Source organism: Meles meles, chromosome Y (genome assembly GCF_922984935.1).
Source record: "Meles meles chromosome Y, mMelMel3.1 paternal haplotype, whole genome shotgun sequence".
In the NCBI taxonomy this organism is placed as follows: Eukaryota; Metazoa; Chordata; class Mammalia; order Carnivora; family Mustelidae; genus Meles; species Meles meles.
Genome location: NC_060088.1, coordinates 1589027 through 1612066, shown reverse-complemented (window position 1 = coordinate 1612066; position 23040 = coordinate 1589027). Strand labels below are relative to the sequence as shown.

General features: G+C 43.5%; 1 protein-coding gene across 2 annotated transcripts in view; it reads right to left on the bottom strand.

Moving 5' to 3' along the window:
• Window positions 1-20257, bottom strand: part of LOC123935855 (arylsulfatase F-like) — a 34673-nt gene extending 14416 nt beyond the window's left edge. Inside the window, exons 1-6 of one of the 2 annotated variants that reach the window (XM_045996696.1) lie at window positions 20209-20257; window positions 9537-9596; window positions 8003-8152; window positions 6569-6690; window positions 3953-4075; window positions 896-1319 (exon numbers count right to left, since the gene is read on the bottom strand). In XM_045996696.1, the coding sequence (XP_045852652.1) occupies window positions 896-1319; window positions 3953-4075; window positions 6569-6690; window positions 8003-8152; window positions 9537-9547 (830 nt within the window). In that variant the 5' untranslated portion in view covers window positions 9548-9596; window positions 20209-20257. Of the gene's footprint in view, window positions 1-895; window positions 1320-3952; window positions 4076-6568; window positions 6691-8002; window positions 8153-9536; window positions 9597-16733; window positions 16784-20208 lie in introns of those variants that run through there. The other variant, XM_045996695.1, reaches the window with a different exon arrangement.
• Window positions 20258-23040: the final 2783 nt, after the last annotated feature.

The window sequence follows — 23040 nt, the reverse complement described above, 5'->3', positions numbered from 1 at the left end:
CAAGTACGGCTTCTCAGACATGTTGGAAAGTCCCTACAGTTTGGACTGGTAGCACCTGGATTTAGGGCCATTAGCTTATTTTTTATCATGTGCTTGTACTATGTTGTCATTCCTAAATGCAAACTTCTCCTTGACGTCTAGAATGAATCCCCAGGATGGTGATTAGTCATGGTAAAGCCTTGGGCAATGTTGAAATGGTGAGTAAAAAGTGTGTTCACAGTCTTTAAAAAAAAAAGCAACAACTAGAGACCCATAAATGTGACTCCTTTAGAAAGTTTCCAGGCATTATGTTCTGGATGCACTGGGTTTTATAATGATCTCCACTGATCTCAGTTGAATAACGTCCCTTGTGTAGCTCATGCTCAATGATAAACCCTCAGATTTTAATTTCTCAGGGAAGTTTCTTTCCGCACAGGAAAACAGTGCAATGGCCAACGTATTCTACTACCTGGTTTCCTGGCAAATACATTTCCCATTGCACATTTTTATGCAGACATTATGTATATCAATACATATACATGTATTATAAATTAACAGGCCAGATTTGTAATTTTGAGCTCTGTGTGAGTCTATCTGCTTGGTCTGACCAAATATGAATTTCAAGGCCAATGGAGAAATTGTGATTTTAATAACAAGAACTCGAACGAGGTAGCCTTCCTTAGGTACTGCGTGCAGAGTCCAGCTTGCCTCCAAAACATCCTGTATTGTATACTGTCTAGCCCTAACTACTTGTAGTCCCTTTCTTAATTCAATATTGTTCAAATCGTCCTCTCTCATTTTTGAAAAAGTGTTCATTGTGTTATGTTTTTAAAACACTCGTCTCTTGAAAATACTCGGTCTTAAATCCATTAAGATTTATGGATTTTTTTTTTTATAAATTGTAAATTACTTTTACCTTTCCATAAATGAAATCGCCTCCTTCACCATGATGGAACCAGCTCGCTCTGCCTTCATGGGCTGCTCGGTGATGTCGTGCTGTCGGAGGAGGAGGCAATCCCAGTACAAAGGAGACGTGTAACTGGAGAACCAAAAGTAGCCCAGCAGAAAGATAAAAAGAACCATAGAGAGGATGAAGGACCAGGGAAGAGAGATCAAGTGACACAGTTTCGCCAAGAGGAGAGTGAGTGCAGCAACGGCGACCAGCTGCACACAAAACCAGATTTTGCTTTCGATGGCTAATTCTGTGTCACGAGAGGGATCTGGCCAGCAGGGGCTGGTGAGAGTGAATGGCATGCCATAGAAGTAATCAAAGCCATAATGATTTGGATGATGGCACTGGTCATGTCGGGACTGGCAGTTTAAGCCTTGATGCCATTTGCCTGAAATGACAAACAGACAAATTAAGCATAGTATGCCGGCACACCATGAAGATCACGTGAGCACTCTTCATTCAGAACAAGCGGCTCATGCACAAAAATGGAACAGCAAATCGTTTCCTTCTGCCTAAAAATCTGAGGTCAGCACCCGACTCATCTTTTGCTCCTCTTTAGCTCACAGACGTTTGGGCTAAGATCTGGTTGCGAGTGACCAGATGGGATGGAAGATAAAGGGAGGAAAAATACAGCTGTGAGTTTGTAGGAAGGATGTGAACTGGGCAGCTTCTCATTTACAGAAGGAAATAAATCATAGCAACTAAGATAAATGCATGACAGACAGGTCAGGGCAGATTACAGGTGTGGAGAGATAAGTGAGTAGGTAGGTCAGTACATGATATTAGATAATGCGGTATATATGACATAAGATGGATGGACGACAGGGCTGGTGGATAGATACGTAGGTTGATGGTTATGTAGGTAGGTATATAGACAGATGATAGATAGATAGATAGATTGATACAAATAAATGATGGAACATAGATGGGGCATATATATTTGTATATGCAAGAGGATAGATGGATAGATAGATGATAGATGAATGGGAGGATGTGTGCATGGATGGCTAGATGGGTATATAGATAACAGATAAAGACAGATGACAGCAGATAGATAAATAGACAGATGATGATAGACAGATGATAGATAGATAGATATGGATGAATGATGGAGGATGGACCAAGCATGGATGAAGGATGGTTGGATCGCTCACTGGATGGAAATCCTAGGTCTCCCACTAAAGTTCACTAAACTTTATTTGATAAAACTTGCCACACCTTGAACAGTAACAAAAAGACCCAAGGGCATGGGCATCCTGTTGGCATATGGATTCTAAGAGACAATGATCACGTGTATGCACTGAAACATTAATAGTCCCCTGTGTGGAGTTAGAACTACATGAAGGATCCATGTACTCACATCGCTGAGCAACTGAGGGGGTAAGCAGATGAGAGACAAGGCTATGGCCCGGGTTTCTCCATCCTGCACCTGCACTAAGATTGTCTTCTCTTGCCCATGTCAAATTGGTCACAAAGCTTGATTTCAAACGGCATCTTATTTTCATACCATTTGAAACCCAGGCTCTCAAATGGGGATAGTAGGTTTAGGTTCCAATGGGTCGTCATTGGTTGACATCGATCATCTTTGGCCATGAGAAAAAAGACATCTGTACCATATCCATGGTTCCATTTTGATGAAATAATTAGGGAGGGGCAGACAACTTATCTTGAGAACATACACAAGCACGGAGAGGCTGACAAATGTGATCTTATTGTGCAACGTTTGCATTCCAGTGTCTCATGTGTCTCTCAGTGTTGGGAAGAAACAATTTCCTCAGCTTTGAAATTAAGGAACTGTTATTCTCAGACATCCCTTCTGCCTGTAAGTTATCAATGTCAATTTCCACTGCAATTAACTAAGAATCCTGATCATTACCATCCCTCTGCAATGCAGTCCGGTGACTAAATGCAGACTTAATCATCGCCCAAGGGAGTAGCACAGTTTTTTCGTCTTCATTGACTCTCTTGAGCTGTGGAAGTGGTGAAAGAAGGAGCTAACCCATGGGGACAGCCTGGAAGGGGTCCATGGAAACTTTCTGAGGCAACAAAAATGCTCTTTATCTTGATTTAGGTGACAGATACAGGGTGTAGACATTTTTCAAAAGACATTTTTGTTAAAGATACATTTTATTCTATTTGGATGATGGAGATAGGCTGTAGACATTTAGATGGAGTCAAAAGTTGACCCCATAAGAAGTTAATGATGCATCAAGCTATTTGTGTGCTCTTAAGAGAGCTCATCACATTTCTTAAATCATACATGGTAAATGAGATGAAGGACTTCAGAGTCTGCAGAGGATAATAGAGGAAGACCATCATAGAACAGTGGGGGTCTGTGCAAACATGATATGGAAACACATGGGGTGGCCATCTGGCAAAGCCTGGTCATCAGGTGGGAAGGGATCTTCTGTGGTGCCTGACGTATGTATGAAAAGGATAAACATGCACCATTTAGGAAGGAGTGAGTGTGTGTGTGTGTGTGTGTGTGTGTGTGTGTGTGTGTTCAGTGGAGAGGGTCATTATGACAGAGGGTCCCAGGTGAACAAAACACAACAATGAAAGAGGGTTCTGGAGGACACGGGGGACACACTTACTTGAGAAAGATCATATATTAAACAGATTAATGTTGGAAAGAGAAGGGTCAGAGGTAGCCAATGAAATGGCAGATGCAGAACCTACATCACACAGAGGGTCTTCTCTGCCATAGCCAAGATGCATGTTTATTTCGAAATCAAGGGTTTCCAAGAAAACCATGTCAAGTAGAGAGCGCAGGGGTGCGGGGACGGTGCAGTCAGTTAAACATCAGGCTCTTCATTTATGCTCAGGTTACGATCTCAGGGTCGTGAGAACGAGCCCACATCGGGTTCTGTGCTCAGCGCAACTGGCTTTGGATTACCTCTCCCTTTCTCTCTGCCCCTCCCACTCGTGCTCTCTCAAATAAATAATAAATCTTGAAAAAAGGATAGAACAACACATATTATTTTTTATAATAAGTAAGTCACGCCTTTGGCCACTTCTTACCTATTAATGCCGTGCTGTACCCTTGGTTCTTCAGTAAGGCAGCAAATGTCGTCTCGTTATGAGGGAGTCCAGCAGGGGCTCCAAGGGTGATGATGACACGGTTCTGTGTGCTGGAGACCATTCCTAAGTGGGATGGAAAAACAAAACAAAACAAAACAACAGAGCACACATATACAATGAGTAAATGCCCATCAGCATCTACTTAGGGAGACTGTTATTCTCTTACAGAGAAATTAGGGAGATGAGTTACTCTCAGACGTCCCTTCTGCCTGTAAATCATCAATGATTCCATCAACGTGCAATTAGCTAGGAAACCGTCAGTTACCATCCCACTGCAATGCCATTGTGAGACTAAATGCAGACTTAATCATCGCCCAAGGGAGTAGCACAGTTTTTTCCTCTTCATTGACTCTCTTGAGCTGTGGAAGTGGTGAAAGAAGGAGCTAACCCATGGGGACAGCCTGAAAGAGGTCCATGGAAACTTTCTGAGCCAACAGAAATGTTCCTGATCTTGAACATTGGGTGACAGATGCAGGGTGTAGACATTCTCAAAATATTTTTTTTTTTAAGATACATTTTTAAGGTCCATCCACCATGAAGAGGAAGTGAGTTATGGAGGGTTCAGAAGCTGGAGGGTTCAGTTGTAACATGTGAGGAACAGAAAATCATCACACAGGGGAGGAAAATTGTGTTTCCCGGAGAGAACGCACACTGGCCTCCACTACAGACCTCTTTACACGTTTGTATGCACAGACAACATTATCAGACATGCACAAACACACCATTCAAATGATAGTAACACATAGACTCCAGCATGTTTATGATGACACAAGGTATCTTTTCAATAGATACTGGTGATTGAACATCCAACACAAGCTGCCCTTGGTGGGGAAATCACCGTATTGGAAAAGGAGCCAAAAAATGAAACCTTGTGAAAACTTCAAAGCCTACTGTTTCTACAACGGATTCTTTTTTCCGACAATAGATTTTAGTTGTATTTGTGCAAAAGGTAGATATGCCAAATGTCTGTCAAAAACCTGGCTTTGGGGCCTCTGAGAAGACTGGACACCTAGTTTTTGAACCTCTCCATTCCTTACCAAAAATAGAGCAATACGAAAAGAAAACTGCTCACTCATGGACATCACAAATGACAAGTCTAGGTGACAGGTAGATGGGGACATGTCAAACAAGTCCAAGATATACATTTTACAGAAAAGAAGCAGAAGAATGCAAACCAGTTTCTGAAGGATCCTTTAACTCAAGAAGCCCAGAATACCCACCAGCTGTTCTCTGGACAGGAGTAAAAACAGAGGGACTTTCCCAGTCCCACTGCTAGTAACCGAAGATTTCTGAGTGTATTGAAAATGTTGGAGTCATCCAGCCTGAAGAACTCCCTAAACCGACCTATCCTGGCTTCCTTCCAAAATGGCGGCCCAACCTTGGAGCAAAATCTGGGAGTGTAGAGAAAAATTGAATACGATGGGACAAAGTGGATGAAAAGAAAGAGAAATTCCATATAAAAGCAAAAGAGGCGATTCAGTAGGACACTTTCAGAGAGGGCGCTCCCATTGTTTCAATACCATATGCAAGGATGCAAGAGAAAAGTCTTCCAAGTTGGATTTGGTAACCATGTCCTCTGCATGAAACCATCTCCTTTGTGACGTTAGGGAACCTGGTTTCCCATAAAGTGAGTAGCACAGAAGAAAAACGGGAGAGTCAAATCACCTATAAGTTTGCCATAAGGAAAAAAAAAACACAGAACAGCTGGACCCGATTCATCTTAGCACAAGCTAACCAAGATATCATCAACCAACCTCACGGGATGCAAAAGGTTATGTGACAACCTGAAACAAGCTGGACAAGGGGCTTCTCAAGCTTGACTAAGAATTGGACGTAAGAACTGGACACCATTCACCTAGGAATTGTATGCTCTGCATCCTCTTCAACTGTAGAATTTGTGTCCATAAACCACGGCCGGTCTGACCATCTTTGAAAATATAACCACATGGTCCACACATTCCACCCCTCAGTATTGTATCCGAAAGAACTGAAAATACGTGTTGAGTCAAGAACGTGTCGGGACAGGTACACAGCAGAACTAGTCATAAGAGCCTAAAGCCAGAAACAATCCAACGGTTGGTCAATCAAGAGATGAATAAACAGGACATGTTAAAACCATATAATCCTACGATGTGCGATAACCGTTGACGACCTTCTGGCGGGTCCTCCTCATGACACCCACAATTAGTACAGATGCATCTTGCTAATTACTTCCTTCCAAGAGAGCTTGTCATTCTTGCCCTGGGAGGGAAAATCCTGCCTACTCCTGATCACAGCACACTCAGGATAAACCATCAGCTCGAGGTGAAGAGACACAGCCATACAGGGATGGCTTGGGCCAAGGAGGGGAACAGTGGTTGCCATGCAGACTTCTGCAGCTGTGAATGCAAGGACCTGTGTGTGTGTGTGTGTGTGTGCGCGTGCGCACACGCACACACACGCGTGCACGCACATTTTTGGGGAATTTTTTTTTTTTTAAATGGACTAGCCACATTTTCATTTCCTTGAATCCTAACGTGTCCACAGACCATAATAGAGGCACGTCCATCTACACACCGGATCGGATGGGGTATCTTCCCGTGAGGAAGGCGGCCCGGCTTGGGGTGCATATGGAGGCTGCAGAGATGTGGTGATTCAGCTGCACGCCTTCCTTGGCTAGGCGGTCGATGTTAGGTGTCCTGGAAAGAGACAGAAAGGGAATTGCAGAGAAGAGGAGGAGGGAAGAGACAGACAGAGGCAGAGACCAACACTGCTGTTTACGATGATTCCTGGAGCTTGGAAGAGCAGAATAAGTACCCACACACAGAGCCATATTTCCTTTTTCTCCTCACGTCATGGAAAAAATACAGCTGAAGTTTTAGACGGTGGCCGTCTTTTGGAAGGTTGATACAATGTGCTTCTGCGATATGGTGTCTAATGCATATACGGCCCTGGCTTCTAAAATATATATTAAAAAAATTTACGTGTCTGTGGACTGATTCATTAAGGCGAATGACTTACAGGCTGTAGTTACACCTAGCTACTTACGGACACAAGGAAAAGTTCAATGCACATGTTCCGTAGAGAGAAGTCCTTGCTCTAGACCAAGTTCGCAACCCCTGCCTTGTCATTCCCTGTAAAGACGCCTGCAGGTTGGAGACCATCAGATAGACTTCTACAGCAGAATGGCTTGGCTGGATGCAAATAAAGTGTACTGGGACCCAGCTTTCGTCATGACGGAAGTGATCGAACAAAATGGAATTGTTAAAGTATAGGGGTCATATGTCAAGTGTGGTAGTGACGCACGTCAATGGCTTTTGTCGCTTACCACAGAGCTCCGACTCTGTTGGCCCTATGTTTTTTGATTCTTCCAGAGGACCCACTCTTAAAATGGAAGGATATCACCTTAAAAGTCTTCAAAAGTTAGGAAGCATAAAATGACCAGCTCCACCACGTAAAAGTATGCGTAAAAAATCATCACTCATCGGGGTCACCTGGGGGCGCTTGGTCCGTTGAGCAGAAGACTCTTGGTTTTGGCTCAGGTCATGATCTCGAGGTCGTGGGATTGAGCTCCCATTGGACTCCACGCTCAGTTGGAAGTCTGCTCGAGATTCTCTCTCTGTCCCTGCACCCCTCTCTCCCTTTCTAAAATAAATAAATCTTTTTAAAAATCGTCCCTTGTGTCATAATGTTGCATATCACAGAGGGCTCACTATGTGTCAGGTCTCGGCTCCAAATGCACTGCACGTATGAACTCACAACTGTATACTCTCCACCTGTGCGTTCAAGCAATGAGAAAGGAAACCAAGACACTCCCTCGAGAGTTCACCAGCGATAAGTGCAGATCCAAGATTCAAATCCAAACAGGCCTGGTTTTAGCATTATTTGTTCCTTTTAAAGACAATTTCCCACCCATGAGTTTGGTTTTCCACATGATAGGGTCATAAAAGCTTATCAACCTCCCAAGCCCAGACAACAGATGAAATAACGCAACTCAGCCCGAAATCTTACCTCATGGTGTCATTGCCAAAGCAGCCCAGGTCCCCAATCCCAAGGTCATCCACCATAATCAGGACTACATTAGGCTTATCATCAGGCTCCTCTTGGGACCGGCATGGATTTAAGAGTACACATATCCAAGGCAGAGCAATGAAGAGCCTCCTGAAAAACAAGCATGGATTTTGTGCAATGAGGTTGGGAGCTACGTCCCTTGGCAATGTCCCCTTCTCATGAAAACAACCAGGCACATCCTCCCTGAGGAAGAGGAGAGCCTCTCAAATTTCTCTCTCCAAGCACTGGCTGCTGCTGTTGAATGGGGTCCCCGAGGCTCAAAATGACCCTCTCTTGGGTTTCCCACTCACATACACTAAATGTTTTTCCAGGAGGTGAAGTCTGCAATCATTTACTCAGAGACAAAGCATTTCTTAGGCCAGAGGCAGTGAGACTCCTGAGGTCATATCCTTGGAAGAAGGATCCTGCTGACTTTCCTTCACACCAGACGGACCTCAAACGTGGGCAGCTGTAGAGGTTTGCCGAGGGGACATTTGGTTGGAGCAGCAAACACCAACAGCAACAATAGTTGCAATACAAATTGTTGTATATACAATACAAAACCAATACAAAATAGTAAACAAAACAAAGAAAAAGCAACCCCAGGGTAAAGGGGAAGGGAGAACGTTGGTGAAGAACTGAATTCTGGAAAAGGAGCAGCCTGGAATCTGGAGACCAGGCTAGTCCCCTTCAGGATGCTGGTCAGTCCCAACCCGAGTCCCATTGTCTCAAAGAAATAGGTCATTCCCTTCCCACTGGATGCCTCCTCTGTTATCGGGTAATGAATATTGGACACGTGAACTATTAGCCGCATTTCCGTGTTGTCTTTATCCATATTTCAAAACCCACCTCAAATATGTCCTCCAGAAAGAAGAGAAATGGTCCCTGACCCTCGTCTGCTCTCAGAACCCGTTCTAAACACTCAGAAAACGATGCTGGCCACATGAGTTGCAACTCTTTGCTTCCCAAAGATATCCACCCAAGACTATGAACTTCTCAAAGGCGGGACCCATATGCCCAGGACTTGTCCCGTTGCCAAATCATGATAATACATGTGTGTTTTCATCTAACCAACATGTGTTGAACTGCCTTTCTCACATCCTATTTTGACAACGTTTCATTTATTTTTATTTTTGTCATGAAAGTGTAGCGAGGACACAGTGTTACACATGGGCCACAGCACAGTGATTGGACAAGTCTCTGTGTTATGCTGTGATCACCACAAACAGACCTACCACCTGTCACCATGCAATGCTACGAAATCACCTGCAGCATCAGAAAATAACACGACTATGTCAGAAATCTGCCGTGGACGTTTGTATCAGTTGCCAAGATATCTCCGATTTTTATCAGAGACTTAACCGAATCCAGAATGTCAGTGTGGATCTACAACCAGCCATGGCTAGAAAATGCGACATTGAATCCCTAAAGCTGAATTCCCAGCTGTCCCTAGAGTGTCCACAGCATTTGCAAAATAGCTCACTGCTTCTCTCACCTGAGCTTCATCGCACACCGCTGGAGCCTTCCTTTGTTCCTTGGCCAGAGATCAAATGTGCTGGAAAAAAAAAAAACACACACACACACACACAAACAGGTGTTATCTTCTTGTTCATGCCACTAGTCCCCATGGTGAAATCCTCATGAGATGACAAAGCCAAATTTCCACTTCTGACATTTTAAACTGGTTTTTCAGCATCGGTCAAGACATGAACCTTCCACCATCGAAGTCTCTGCTGCTCTTACTTTGTTTTGAACGAGCTCGTGCTATGCCCAATCCTGGGTCCCCCTACCTCTCTCTGCCTTTGGCGTTAACTGGCTCAATCCCTAAACCTACCTAAAACACATCAGGATGACCATACAGTCTTGTGGAGCTGCTGAACCTGGAGGCTTATACCCAGAACGTCTCCATGAGATAAATCTGGGTCGTCCGGAAAAACAGGTAATTGCTTGAATGTCTCCACTACTTTGGTTTTGGATGAGCACAAATACCACAACACCATACCGTGATTTTAGGATAGTTCATCATCATCCATCAAGGGGGAGCCAAGGTCAGCTCATGGATAGCAAAATCCATTGCAGTGAGAGAAAACATACGCTCATCGTTTGCCTGCAAGCCATCCCTCATATTTGTACTTAAAATAATACCGGGAATATAACGCGGACTCCCTCCGTCATCAATCTGTTTGTCGAAAGCAAGATGATAGAGAGCACAGAGGAAGAGCTATTGGCTAAGGAAGGAGAAAGGAGAGAAGCTTATTCAGACAAACACTGGTTTGGAATCAACCTCTCAATGCCTACGCTGATCCATTGGGTTCTAGAAAATAGGCAGCCAAAGGGGCTTCCAAAATCCCAACTCTGCCCCTTGTTTAGTTTAGAAACTAAACAGGAAACAAGAAGAGTCAAGAACGTCCACCCTCATAAGGCTTCCTCGACTCACCTGTCTGCTGTGCTTTGGTCTACCTTTCGTCCACGACAAAACCAGAAGGCTCTCTTGAAGACCTCTTGCTTCTGCTCAGCAGCCACCTGGACTCATCAGCCAAATATAACCCGGCTGGTACCACCTCTCTCTGCGACATGGAGGCTGGTCAACACTCTGCCCACCCAGATGGTTGAGGTTTGCGAGACACAAATGTGGAAACAAGTTTACCTCCCTGATTTGCATCTCCTTACACAAACCCAGGTGGAAATGTCATAGTCAGCAAAGCCCTTGGCACCTTCCCTGTAGTTACTGAGTATTCCTATCTCTGACTACCACCAAAATGATTCATCGAATTGCTCTTCTATGGAGGAACGCTGGATTCTGATGACTTAATGAACTGTAGCATTGCCGCGGGGTGATCTGTACACCCAACTAAAGGAGGGAAAATATAACCTCTCCCTAACTCCCAGGATTATTTCTCCATTCTGCTCAACAAGACCAACTATGGGACATAATCTAGGGGCTCATGGACATACTATTTGTCAACACCAGGCCCCAAATGGGTTGCCACTGTGAAGCACAGACAGACAGAGACAGCCACTCTCCCACATGAAGAAAGAATTTGGGTGTAGAAAAACCAAGGAATTATCATCCTACAACAAAGAAAAGCTCCTGAACACCCAGTTACACAAACCAGAGTAGTTTGCCTGGGGATTAGCCACACAGATTCTCATAATAAACCCCTCTTCCTCTAAAACATAGTTTGTGTATTTTTTTTTTAATGGAATGTCTTATTCCAGGTTCCATCAACTCTAGATATCAGATCCTGGACCATCAGACCCAACATACAGATGATCCCCAGGTCATTTTTGTTTCCAGGGAACTCTGCATGGGAATTGTATAAAAATACCAAAAAAATGAGAAGAAGTTCTGAGCCCATGCTCCCAAATGAGCACCATGAAGGGTGTGCCACATTTTCATCCTGAACAATAAAATATAAGGAATAAAAGTGTTTCCAAATACAGATTCCCATGACAGCTCCATAGTCAACTGGTTTCACCTCTCATCGGTGTGTCCATTCAATGGTTCTTCTCCTTCCAGATTCTGGGGCCCTCATTATGCACCCCTTCTTTCTTTGTGTTATGGGGTGAGTTTCTTGGGAGTTGCTCAAGGCTCTTAGTTATCATACCATAAAAGGTTTTCCATTCATGTGCACTTGCATTCCCTGCTAGTAATTGGTTTCCATACGATTTGCACATCTTAATATGTTTGGTACTTGCTGGCTGCACTTTACGTTAATAAGTGTAACTAAGTGGCCATTATCTGTCAGGTTTCAAGTGGTGATTAATGCGATTTACTCAGTCATTGTTAGTAATGCAATGCTACTATCATAAGCAGCCATCTTAAAGTCCATATTATTCAGACAAACACTGGTTTGGAATCAACCTCTCAATGCCTACACTGATCCATTGGGTTCTAGAAAATAGGCAGCCAAAGGGGCTTCCAAAATTCCAACTCTGCCCCTGACAGTAGAAACTAAACAAGAACCGAGAAGAGTCAAGAACATCCATCCTCATAAGGCTTCCTCGACTCACCTGTCTGCTGTGCTTTGGTCTACCTTTCGTCCACGATAAAACCAGAAGGAAGATACAAGAAACCATTGGAAGATACAAGATGCTGGCCAGAATGGGAGCACGTTTTCTGAGTTATATTCATCAGAAATGATCCTGTTAATGACATTGATTGGAAATCAAGCCTGTCCTCAGATTGAGTGCTTGTGGGAAAGAGTTGGAAAACCTCGATTTTACCTAAATAAGTATGACTTGGTACTTGGCTACTCTCCTTGAAAGACATGCATGTATCTTAAGATAGAAACGCTAATGGATACTTGAACAGGACTTTGAGTACATGTAAACATTCATGATCATGTTGGGTATGGTGTCCTGGTGAAGATCCATCAGGATCTTCCACCAGGAAGATCTTTCTTGGAAGATCTTCCAAGAAAAACTGATAGGTTGTCTGCCTTGTCATCACTGGCATTTTTTTGAGAGGGCCATTGTGCCTGTGGAACAGGGTGTTGGCTCCAAGAGGAGGTAGAGTTAGATTATAAACTCTCCCACTTACCACAGATGGTGAAGTCTCCCGCTTACCACAGATGGTGGAGACCTTTGCTAAACTCCTTAGACTCTCAAGTTTTCTTTCTTAATGGATGAAATCACGGTCACACTGTCACATGTACATATGCACTGTTACAAGGGAACCCTCTCAACGACTCTCCCTGACCGTGTCCACAGATAATTTCAGGTGCCCCCAGAAAGGGGGTCATCAGCCTCATCTTTCACAATGATCAGATGCTGAGGACTGCACAGACCCTGCCAAGTGACATGGAATCGGGTTCTCCTGCCCTCCCTAGAGGTGAAAGCTGGGTTAGCCAGATAAGTACAAATCCCATCCTGCCTTTCTGGCATTAAAAACATGGTCTGCTAATAATCCACTTTCGGGGAAGACGTAACACACACATCATTTTTGCAATGAGCAACCCACTAAGAACATCCTTCATGGAAAAATGGCCAGGAGCACTTGGGTGACTCAGGAGGTTAAGCGTCTGCCTTCAGCTCAGGTCATGATCTCAGGGTTCTAGAATGGAGCCAAGAAAGAAAGAAAGAAAGAGGAAGGAAATGGCCAGACTCCCACCAGATGCTGCTAAGTCTTCTGCCTTCAATCAAAATTGTATTTGTTCAATGAAGTTTTTTTTTAAACTTCATATTTTTTTACTTTTTTATAATTTTAAACCTTATAATTTTAAAAATTATTTTATGTTAGCCACCACACAGTACATCATTAGTTTTTGATGCAGTATTCCATGATTCATTGTTTGCATATAACACTGCCTTCAAGCAAAATTGTATTTGTTCAATGAAGTTTTTTTAACTTTATGTTTTTTTTACTTTTTTATAATTTTAAACTTTATCATTTTAAAAATGATTTTAGTTAGCCACCATACAGTACATCATTAGTTTTTGATGTTGTGTTCCATGATTCATTGTTTGCATATAACACCCAGAGCTCCATGCAATACGTGCCCTCCTTAATACCCAACACCAGGTTCACCCAGCCCCCACCCCCAAATCCTCAGTTTGATTCCCAAAGTCCATAGTCTTTCATGGTTTGTCTCCCACTCTGGTTTCTGCCCCCTTTCAGTTTTCCCTTCCTTCTCTTAATGTCCTCCGTGCTATTCCTTATGCTCCACGAATAAGTGAAACCATATGATAATTGACTCTCTCTGCTTGACTTATTTCACTCGGCATAATCTCCTCCAGTCCCATCCATGTTGATACAAAAGTTGGGTATTCATCCTTTCTGATGGAGGCATCATACTCCATTGTGTATATGGGCCTCATCTTCATTCATTCTTCTGTTGAAGGGCATCTCAGCTCCTTCTCCAATGAACATTGAGGTGCATGTGCCCCCCTTCTCTACACTACCTCTGTGTCTTTGGGGTAAATATCCAGTAGTGCAACTGCTGGGTCATAGGGTCGCTTTCTTCTTAGCATCTTGGGGAACCTCCACACTGTTTTCCAGAGTGGCTGTACCAACTTGCATTCCCACCAACAGTGTAGGAGGGTTCCCCTTTCTCCACATCCTTCATATTTGTTGTTTCTTGCCTTGTTAAATTTTGCCATTCTAACTGGTGTAAGGTGATATCTCACTGTGGTTTGGATTTCTATTTCCCTGATGGCTAACAACGTGGAACATTTTTTTCCTGTGTCTGTTGGCCATTTGTATGTCTTCTTTGGAGAAGTGTCTGTTCATGTCTTTTGCCCATTTTTTGACTTGATTATTTGTTTGTTTGTTTTGATGTTGAATTTGAAAAGTTCTTTATAGATCTTGAATACTAGCCCTTCCTCTGTAGCATCATTTGCAAATATCTTCTCCATTCTGCTGCCTGATTTCAAGCTCTACTACAAAGCTATAATCACCAAGACAGCATGGTACTGGCACAAAAACAGACACATAGATCAATGGAACAGAATAGAGAGCCCACTCTGCTTGGCTGGGAGCCTGCTTCCTCCTCTCTCTCTCTCTCTGCCTGCCTCTCTGCCTACTTGTAATCTCTATCTGTCAAAAAAATAAATCTTTAAAAAAAAAAAAAAGAATAGAGAGCCCAGAAACAGACCCTCAATTCTATGGTCAACAGATCTTCAACAAAGCAGAAAAAAATATACAATAGAAAAAAGACAGTGTCTTCAATAAATGGTTCTGAGAAAATTGGACAGCTATGAGTAGAAGAATGAAACTCGACCACTGTCTTACACCACACACAAAGGTAAACTCAAAATGGATGAAAGACTTCAATGTGAGACAGGAATCCATCAAAATCCTAGAGGAGAACCTAGGCAGTAACCTCTTCATCACTGGCCACAGCAACTTCTTTCAAAACTCATCTCCAAAGGCAAGTGAAACAAAAGCAAAAATGAACTTTTGGGACTCCACCAAGATAAAGAGCTTCTGCACAGCAAAGGAAACAGTCGACAAAAAAGACAACCCACAGAATGGGAGATGTTCAATGATGTCTTAGCAATGCTAGAGAAGAATTTGACATCTGCAGTAGACATCAGAGTTACAAGGCTGAGTCAGAATGGCTTGTTCCTCAACAGAGAGCTTTCACTTCCAGGATGGGAGAGAAATGTGAAAATAGCCAAGTAGAATAAAAGATCACGGAGGAACCCCTGAACACATCCTCAGTTGAAACAAGGATGCCAATGAGAACATGGAAAGAATTCTACCTCAGATACTCAGAGGGGCATCTTTTTTTTAATGATTTATTTTTTTAAATAAACATATGATGTATTATCAGCCCCAGGGGTACAAGTCTGTGAATCGCCAGGTTACCCACTTCACAACACTCACCATAGCACATACCCTCCCCAATGTCCATAACACCACCACCCTCTCCCTCCCCTCCTCCCCCCAGCAACCCTCAGTTTGTTTGTGAGATTAAGAGTCTCTTATGGTTTGTCTCCCTCCCGATCCCATCTTGTTTCATTTATTCTTCTCCTATCCCCCTAAACCCCATGTTGCATCTCCATGTCCTCATATCAGGGAGATCATATGATAGTTGTCTTTCTCTGATTGACTTATTTCACTAAGCATGATACCCTCTAGTTCCATCCACATTGTCGCAAATGGCAAGATTTCATTTCTTTTGATGGCTGCATGGTATTCCATTGTGTATATATACCACCTCTTCTTTATCCATTCATCTGTTGATGGACATCTCAGTTCTTTCCATAGTTTGGCTATTGTGGACATTGTTGCTATAAACATTCGGGTGCACGTGCCCCTTCGGATCACTTTGTTTGTATCTTTAGCGTAAATACCCAGTAGTGCAATTGCTGGGTCATAAGGTAGCTCTATTTTCAACCTTTTGAGGAACCTCCATGCTATTTTCCAGAGTGGCCGCACCAGCTTGCATTCCCACCAACAGTGGAGGAGGGTTCCCCTTTTTCCGCATTCTCGCATCTGTCATTGCCTGACTTGTTAATTTTAGCCATTCTGACTGGTGTGAGGTGATATCTCATTGTGGTTTTGATTTGTATTTCCCTGATGCCGAGTGACGTGGAGCACTTTTTCATGTGTCTGTTGGCCATCTGGATGTCTTCTTTGCAGAAATGTCTGTTCATGTCCTCAAAGGGGCATCATGGAAAAGGTAACTCTTGGACTGAAGTCCTGACAAGATGCATCTAAGGTAGGTCAAAAAGTGCAGGTTTTCTGGGTGAAGTCCTTGCAACATAGGAGGAAGAAAATCATGAAACTCTGGGAACATGACTTTGCCACCTGAAGCTTGGATTCTAGCTGACAGCGAAGGAGAGCTGCTCCATGATTCATGGCTAATTGCTGAGTTTGCAACAATTACATTTGAAAAAAGGAAAACATCGATGGCAAAGACAATGCGATGATGCAGATGGCATAGTTCCTTCAAGGCTATCCTGTAGGATGGCATTGCCTGTATCACGGTTCTGGACAAGTGCATTTGATTCCTCCCCAAAGGTGCAAGAGGTGAGCACGAACCCCATGAGTCTGAGTCCTGGCTCCCAACACACAACAGCCTGGGCAAGAAGTCTATTACCCCCAAATATTGCCCTGCCTGATGTCGCTGCAGCCATAGAACCAGATCAGGTGGAGAACGCCATGCCTGTCTCTGGAGAGCACACAAAGGCATGTCTCCTGCAGCCACTGCCCAGCACATCAGCCCTGTCCATGCAGGCTTACCAGGGTCACTGAAGAGATGGTTCTCCAGCACAGAGGCTGAATCCCACAGTCACAGGGTCACCAGGTGTAGCAGATAAATGCCCCCAGCTCACTTTGAGTTTCAGCGACATGTCCCGTGTTCATTTTAGCACAAACATGTCCCAAATACTGCATGGGGACCTGACGCCGGGGAAAAGCATTCCTTGCTTATCCCAAATCCAAATCCAACCGGGGCCTTTGGTGTCATGTGAGGCCCAGCCCACAGCCTGTGAGCTACGGCCCTGATAACAGAGCAGTCAGCAGCCTTTATGACACTGATTAACGTGACACGTGACCTCACTGAGCGGAAGTCGACGAAGTCATATTGCCAGGGATGGCCTAGACCATTTGGTATAATTCATAAATATCCACCATTAAAAAAAAAAAAAACGAGCCTCAGCAAACTGATGATAGAATGTTTCATTCTTATTTACAAAGGGATAATTTATGTGTGTGTGTGAGCGGGTGCATGTATGTGTGTCTGTGTCCATGTGTGTGCTCATGTGTCTTTGCATGGATGTGTGTTGATGTGTGCCTCTGTGTCTCTCTGTGTGCACACGTGTGCTGTCTCTGTGTATGCTTCTGTGTCTGTCTTGATATGGGTGTGCATTTGTGCCTGTGTGTTGTGTGTCTGTGTACGTATGTGTTTGTCTCTCTGTGTGTTCACATGCGTGCTATGTCTCTGTGTTCCTCTGTGTGTGTATACATGTGTGTGTGCACTCCTGTGAAGGGCCGACGTGGGCCAGCTAGTGAGCCCAATAGCCAAGACAAATGCATGAAAATCCAGGCAGGAATGTGGCTTTGACCCAAATCTCCACTAATATCAAAATTCAATATTGGAGGCTCTGCCCAATGACCAAAATAACCACAAGAAAGAAAGGACAAGTTCTGGCTATCATTTAAAAAAGAAATGTTCAGCCTGGAAAACCAACAGTCAACAGAAAGTCTGATAAAACTCACTAACCGAAAGCCTTAGGAATGTACGCCAAAGGGATGGGTTGTGGTGTCATAGCCAAGTTCATGGCATGAAGCACCAGTCGTGATGGTCCTCAGGGCCAGAGGACAAAGATGAACAAAGCAAGGGTGCAGGGCTGCCTGGGATGTTGGATCATCATGGCAAAGAGGAAACTAAAGCACCATTGGTACCAAAGAACATGGGTGCCATGGTCACGGGTTGGGATGGCGAGTTCTCATTAGCTTGTGTGCCACTCACCCACGGGACTCGTCTACGTCTACAGGGAGGAGGATGCAAAGTGGGGAAAGGGGAAGGACCACATGCTCAGGGAACATCTGAGCCACTCTGGGGAACAGCCTAGAGTCCCCACTTTCCAAGAACCCAACCCCAGTCAGCACCTCCTTCAAGATGGACCCGATCCACTCCACCATACCCCAAAGTCAAGTAAACCTTTCCCCTTGCCTCGTGCCACATAACCGCACAGAAAAAGAAGTGCCCAAAGTTCAGATACAAGGAAAATAACTTGACCCTGGGAAAGGGTCAAGACCAAAGACATTCTTCTAAAAATTCAGAATACACCACAAGACGGAATTTCTCCATAAAACAGAGAAGCCGTGCTAAAACCACTAACGTATGTCATCGGTGGAACTTTGTCACCGGCAAAGGGAGGCACCACAAAGAAGCAGGAATGATACTTCATAAGGAGAAATCATCACCGAATTAAAACCAGCAATAGTCTTAATACCACAGAGAAAACCCACAGAACGTGGGATGGAAATTTATGACATGCCAACCAGAAAGAGCGAAGCGTGTGGAAGATAAACGTTTAAAGACACACAAGCTCTATAATGAAAGCAATTCCAGAAAGACAAGAAGGAACACACACACACACACACACACACACACACACACGACAATCCACAAAAATCCACAAGACTCTCTTCATGAGGCCAAACAACAGATGAAAACTACGATTGCCTCAGAATCCAACAAAATGGTAAGAATGGGCACATCCTGGTAATTTGTTGGTTTTCTTGCTTTCAGCTTCAAGGGCAAAGAATAAACCCAGGATTATAGAGATTGGGAAAGAAAAACAAATTAAGTGTATATTTAATTAAAATATAGCTTGTCTACAAAAATAAAATAGAGTTTGTCTCTATTGGGGAGAAGTAGACACAGAATTTCGGAAACTTACAGATGTAGGGATGGACCGTGCACAAGTTTCCTGGAGCTCCTGCTACAAATGCCCACAAACTGGGTGGCTTAAAACAACAGCCATGTCCCAGCTCTGGAGACCAGGAGCCCCAGATCCCGGTGGGGCAGGGCTGCTGAGATCCAGGCGGGGCAGAACTGGTTCCTCCTAGAGGCTTGAGGGGACAGACTGTTCCACGTCTTCACCCCAGCTTCCAGAAGCTGCCAGCAGTCTTGGGTGTCCCTTGACTGGTCCGGTCTCTGCCTTCATGTCTACATGTCCTTCTCTCCATGTGTCTGTGTCCAAATCCCCCCCCTTTATATAGGGACACCGGGTCATGTCCCACATGGCTCCAGGATGACCTTACCTTAACACAGCTGATTACACTATGTCCAAATACAATGACATTCTGGGGAATTAGGGTTTCAGCATGGGGTTTAAGGGTGGGGGATCCCATTTGACCCACAACGTGCCCTCAACCCCAACACAGACACATACACAAACTTCACCTAGCTCCTCTCCAATGCTGTCCAGGGACCGTCGCCCTTCTCCATCTCTGGGCTCTGTTCCACCATCATGTTACCACCAGAAGGTCCCTCCCTAACCACCCCTCCCACATTGGCTCAATCTATGGTTCCCTGCCTGGCGAACTTAATGTCTGGGAACCTCTTGTAATGACCCGTTGTGCCGCATTCAGATGTCAGGTGCATGAGAATAAGGACAGGCTTCGCCGCCCCCCCAGCTGCACTCCCAGCACCCCTAACACCCTCCATACACAAACCCAGGTTCCCAGCTTGTAACTTCAAGACAGAACCATGAAGCTGGGTCCTAGTCTATGACCTCTCACCATGACTCTACCAACTCCCCTTTTGTACTTAAAAGAAGACCAGCAAAGACCCATTCAAAGGTTGCCATTCGTTTGAGCAAACAAGGGTCTGTGTGCCGTGGGCATCAGCAAACCTAATGTGGTCCAGAGCTCTACATGGACAGGAGTTTGGGAAAGGCTTTTACAGGAAAGGTACAGCATGCCTGTCATTAGGTCAACTCTATGGCTTTTGGGAAAGCCAAGCTGGACTGCTGTTTATGGCTGGTTCCTCTCCAAATTTGGTTTCCTCGGGTTCAAGTGCATTTGCTGGTTTGGGTTTGCTCTGTTCACTGTCACGGTATCAGTCACCTCATTCCGGGGCACTTGTTGTTTAATTAGTCACAAGGTAATTGCACCTTGTAACTCATACACTCCTGCATATGGACCTTGTACATACACTCCAACAATTGTACCTTGTAACTCATACCTTCATGTGCAATCGTACCTCGTGGCGTCTTGACTGCCTCTATGGCCACATTTGATGTCATGATGAAGACCAGCGTCCACCTCTCAGCAGCTGTGTCCCCCAGGTGGAACGTGACCTGAAATACAAGGTGTGTGCTCTCTGAAAAGTAAGGATTGTTCAAGGTCACAATCATGCAAGGGAGACCCCATGACTGTCATGCATCATTGGTTGATAAAACCCTCCCTGAGCAAGGTAGATTATAACATCTCACACCCAATACCATCTCTTTTGGGGATGAATATGCCCACTCATCGTTAGACATGAAGGAGCGTATATTCAAGAACCTCTCCTTTTCTCTTAAAATGAGTTCATACTTTTACCGCAACACGTCACTGCTCCTTCAGAGCCTGACCCAGGGGCTTGTCCGAGGCCCCAAAGACACTCTGGCATGTCCAGATTCCTATGCAACCAATGCCAAGACCCCTCCCCTTACCTAGAAGCTATGGCTCCAAGGCACTGGGTAGAGAGGCACTGAGTCCAGAGGGGTTTCTGGAATTTTCTGTAGGAAGCCACTGTCTGCAAACCATGGGGCATGGGGTGAACTTATATGTGCAGTTTCTGTTTTGGGAATGCAGGTACTTTTCTTACTACAGGTGTCTATCGTATCCATCCATATTGGTTAGATATCCTAATAAACACATGAGAGCCCTGTGTCGGGCTCTCTGCTCAACGGGGAGTCTGCTTCCCCCTCTCTCTCCTCCTGCCTCTCTGCCTGCTTGTGATCTCTCTCTCTCTGTCAAATAAATAAAAATCTTTTAAAAAATAAAGAAATAAAACAAGAATATATATTATAGTAATATATAATAAATATATAATAGAGTAATATATATATAATGAACATATAAACTGTAGTAATAATATATATTATAGTAATACACTACAAAGATACATTACAGTAATATACAATAAATCTATATTGTAGTAATATATAATAAATAGATAACCTAATAATATGTATAATAAATATATATTCTTGTGACATATAATAAATATATATTCTAGTAATATATAATAAACATATATTCTCGTAATATGTATAACATATATTCTAGTAATATATAAACATATATTCTACTAATATTAGGGCAAATAAATATAGACATATATTAAAAATATATTTTTAATGGTCGGTAGGCAAAGCCAACTACTGAAACAGGAACACGAAGGAAGGGATCCAAAGGAAGTCCTCTCCAACAGGTTAAATGTGGGCGAAGACGTTTGCTAAGTTGCTAAGAGGAGAGTGAGCTCCTACGGACATCTAGACGTAGAACCTGCCGGAGAATGTGGAAATTTTGAAAGGTGAGCCTTTGTCTTCCATGGGGCAACCTAAGGGTGGGGCAGCAAGCCCGTTGGAAGGGAAAGCTCGGTTCTCCACCGCACCGGGAGTGAGAATTCTCACCAGGGTCCCTCAGGTTAGGGCAGTAAGGGGGTAGGACATAAATGAGTCCACACAGAATGTTCTGGGTGATGAGAGGACACAGGGCGTCTTGAAATCTTGAATGGAGAAGGAAAGAAACACTTTTGTTGGCCAGGCTTTCATGGCTAGCAGAAATAGAAAGGGTGGCCCCACAGGATCTGGGAAGGTGGGACCCGTGAGGGGGGCAGTACCTGCGACCTGCCCAGGAAGAGTCCCATGGAACAGGTGACATTTTGGGGGACGGCCACCAGAATCCACGTCTGTGCTCCTGGTTGGAAGGCAGGCAGGGCATCCCCTCTCTCTCTGCTGGCAGATAACAAGTCTCTGTCCCTAGACAGGTTCCTCCTTGTCTCCCAGCACCTGTGTCCTTAGTTGCAAAACCCGGGAAATGTTGTGAGCGTGAGAGATGGAACGGGGCCTGGGGCCCAGCAGGGGCTCGGCTGCGCTTGTTTTATTTCATTTATGAATCTAATTTATTTTATTGACCTTATCTTACTGATTTATGTTAGGTCATTCATTTGATTTATTCCATTAATTTATGTATTACATTTATTATCTATTTTGTTATTTATTTCCTTAATTCAATTCAATTCATTGTGTTTTATTAACTTATTTTATTTAAGAAATGTCACCTGTTTTATCTGATTAATTCATTTTATTTAATGGATTAATTTTACTTTATTTCCCTTATTTGATTGTATTTGGTTATTTGTCATTTATTGATTTCATTTTATTTTTTATTTATTTTATACATTTTGTCATTTATTTTATTTCACTTATTCAATTTAGTTTATTTCATTTCCTTGATTTACTTTGTTTCCTATTTTTAAATTAAATTTATTTCATTTATTTCATCTTATTTTTCATTTTTTTACTTTATGTTACTTTAGTAATTTATTTGATTTCTTTAATTTTTTACTTGGGATGTGTGGGTGGCTCAGTCATTTAAGCATCTCATTCAGCTCAGGTGATGCTCTTGGAGTCCCAGGACCAAGTCTCAAGTTCAGACCCCAGTGGAGCTCCCTGCTCAGCGGGGTGTCTTGCTTCTCCCTCTCCCTCTGCCCCTCCTCCCTGCTCATCTTCTCTCTGTCAAATAAATTAATAAAATCTTTAAATTAATTTGTTACTTAATTCATTTAATTTTATTGAAGGATGATTAACACACAGCATGATATTTTAAATATCTTTATGTATTTCCTCAAGAATTCCATCTTCCTTGCAGACAAATCCCTCGATCGCTACATTTTGATCATGCTGTTCATAGAGTTTATAAGCATGTTGTGGGAAGACCCTAGGGTCTGGGATATTTCTTAGTTTCACCACTTATACCTGAGTGATCAGGGAAATTCAGCTAAATATAACATGAGGATAATAACCACTCCTACCCCACACGG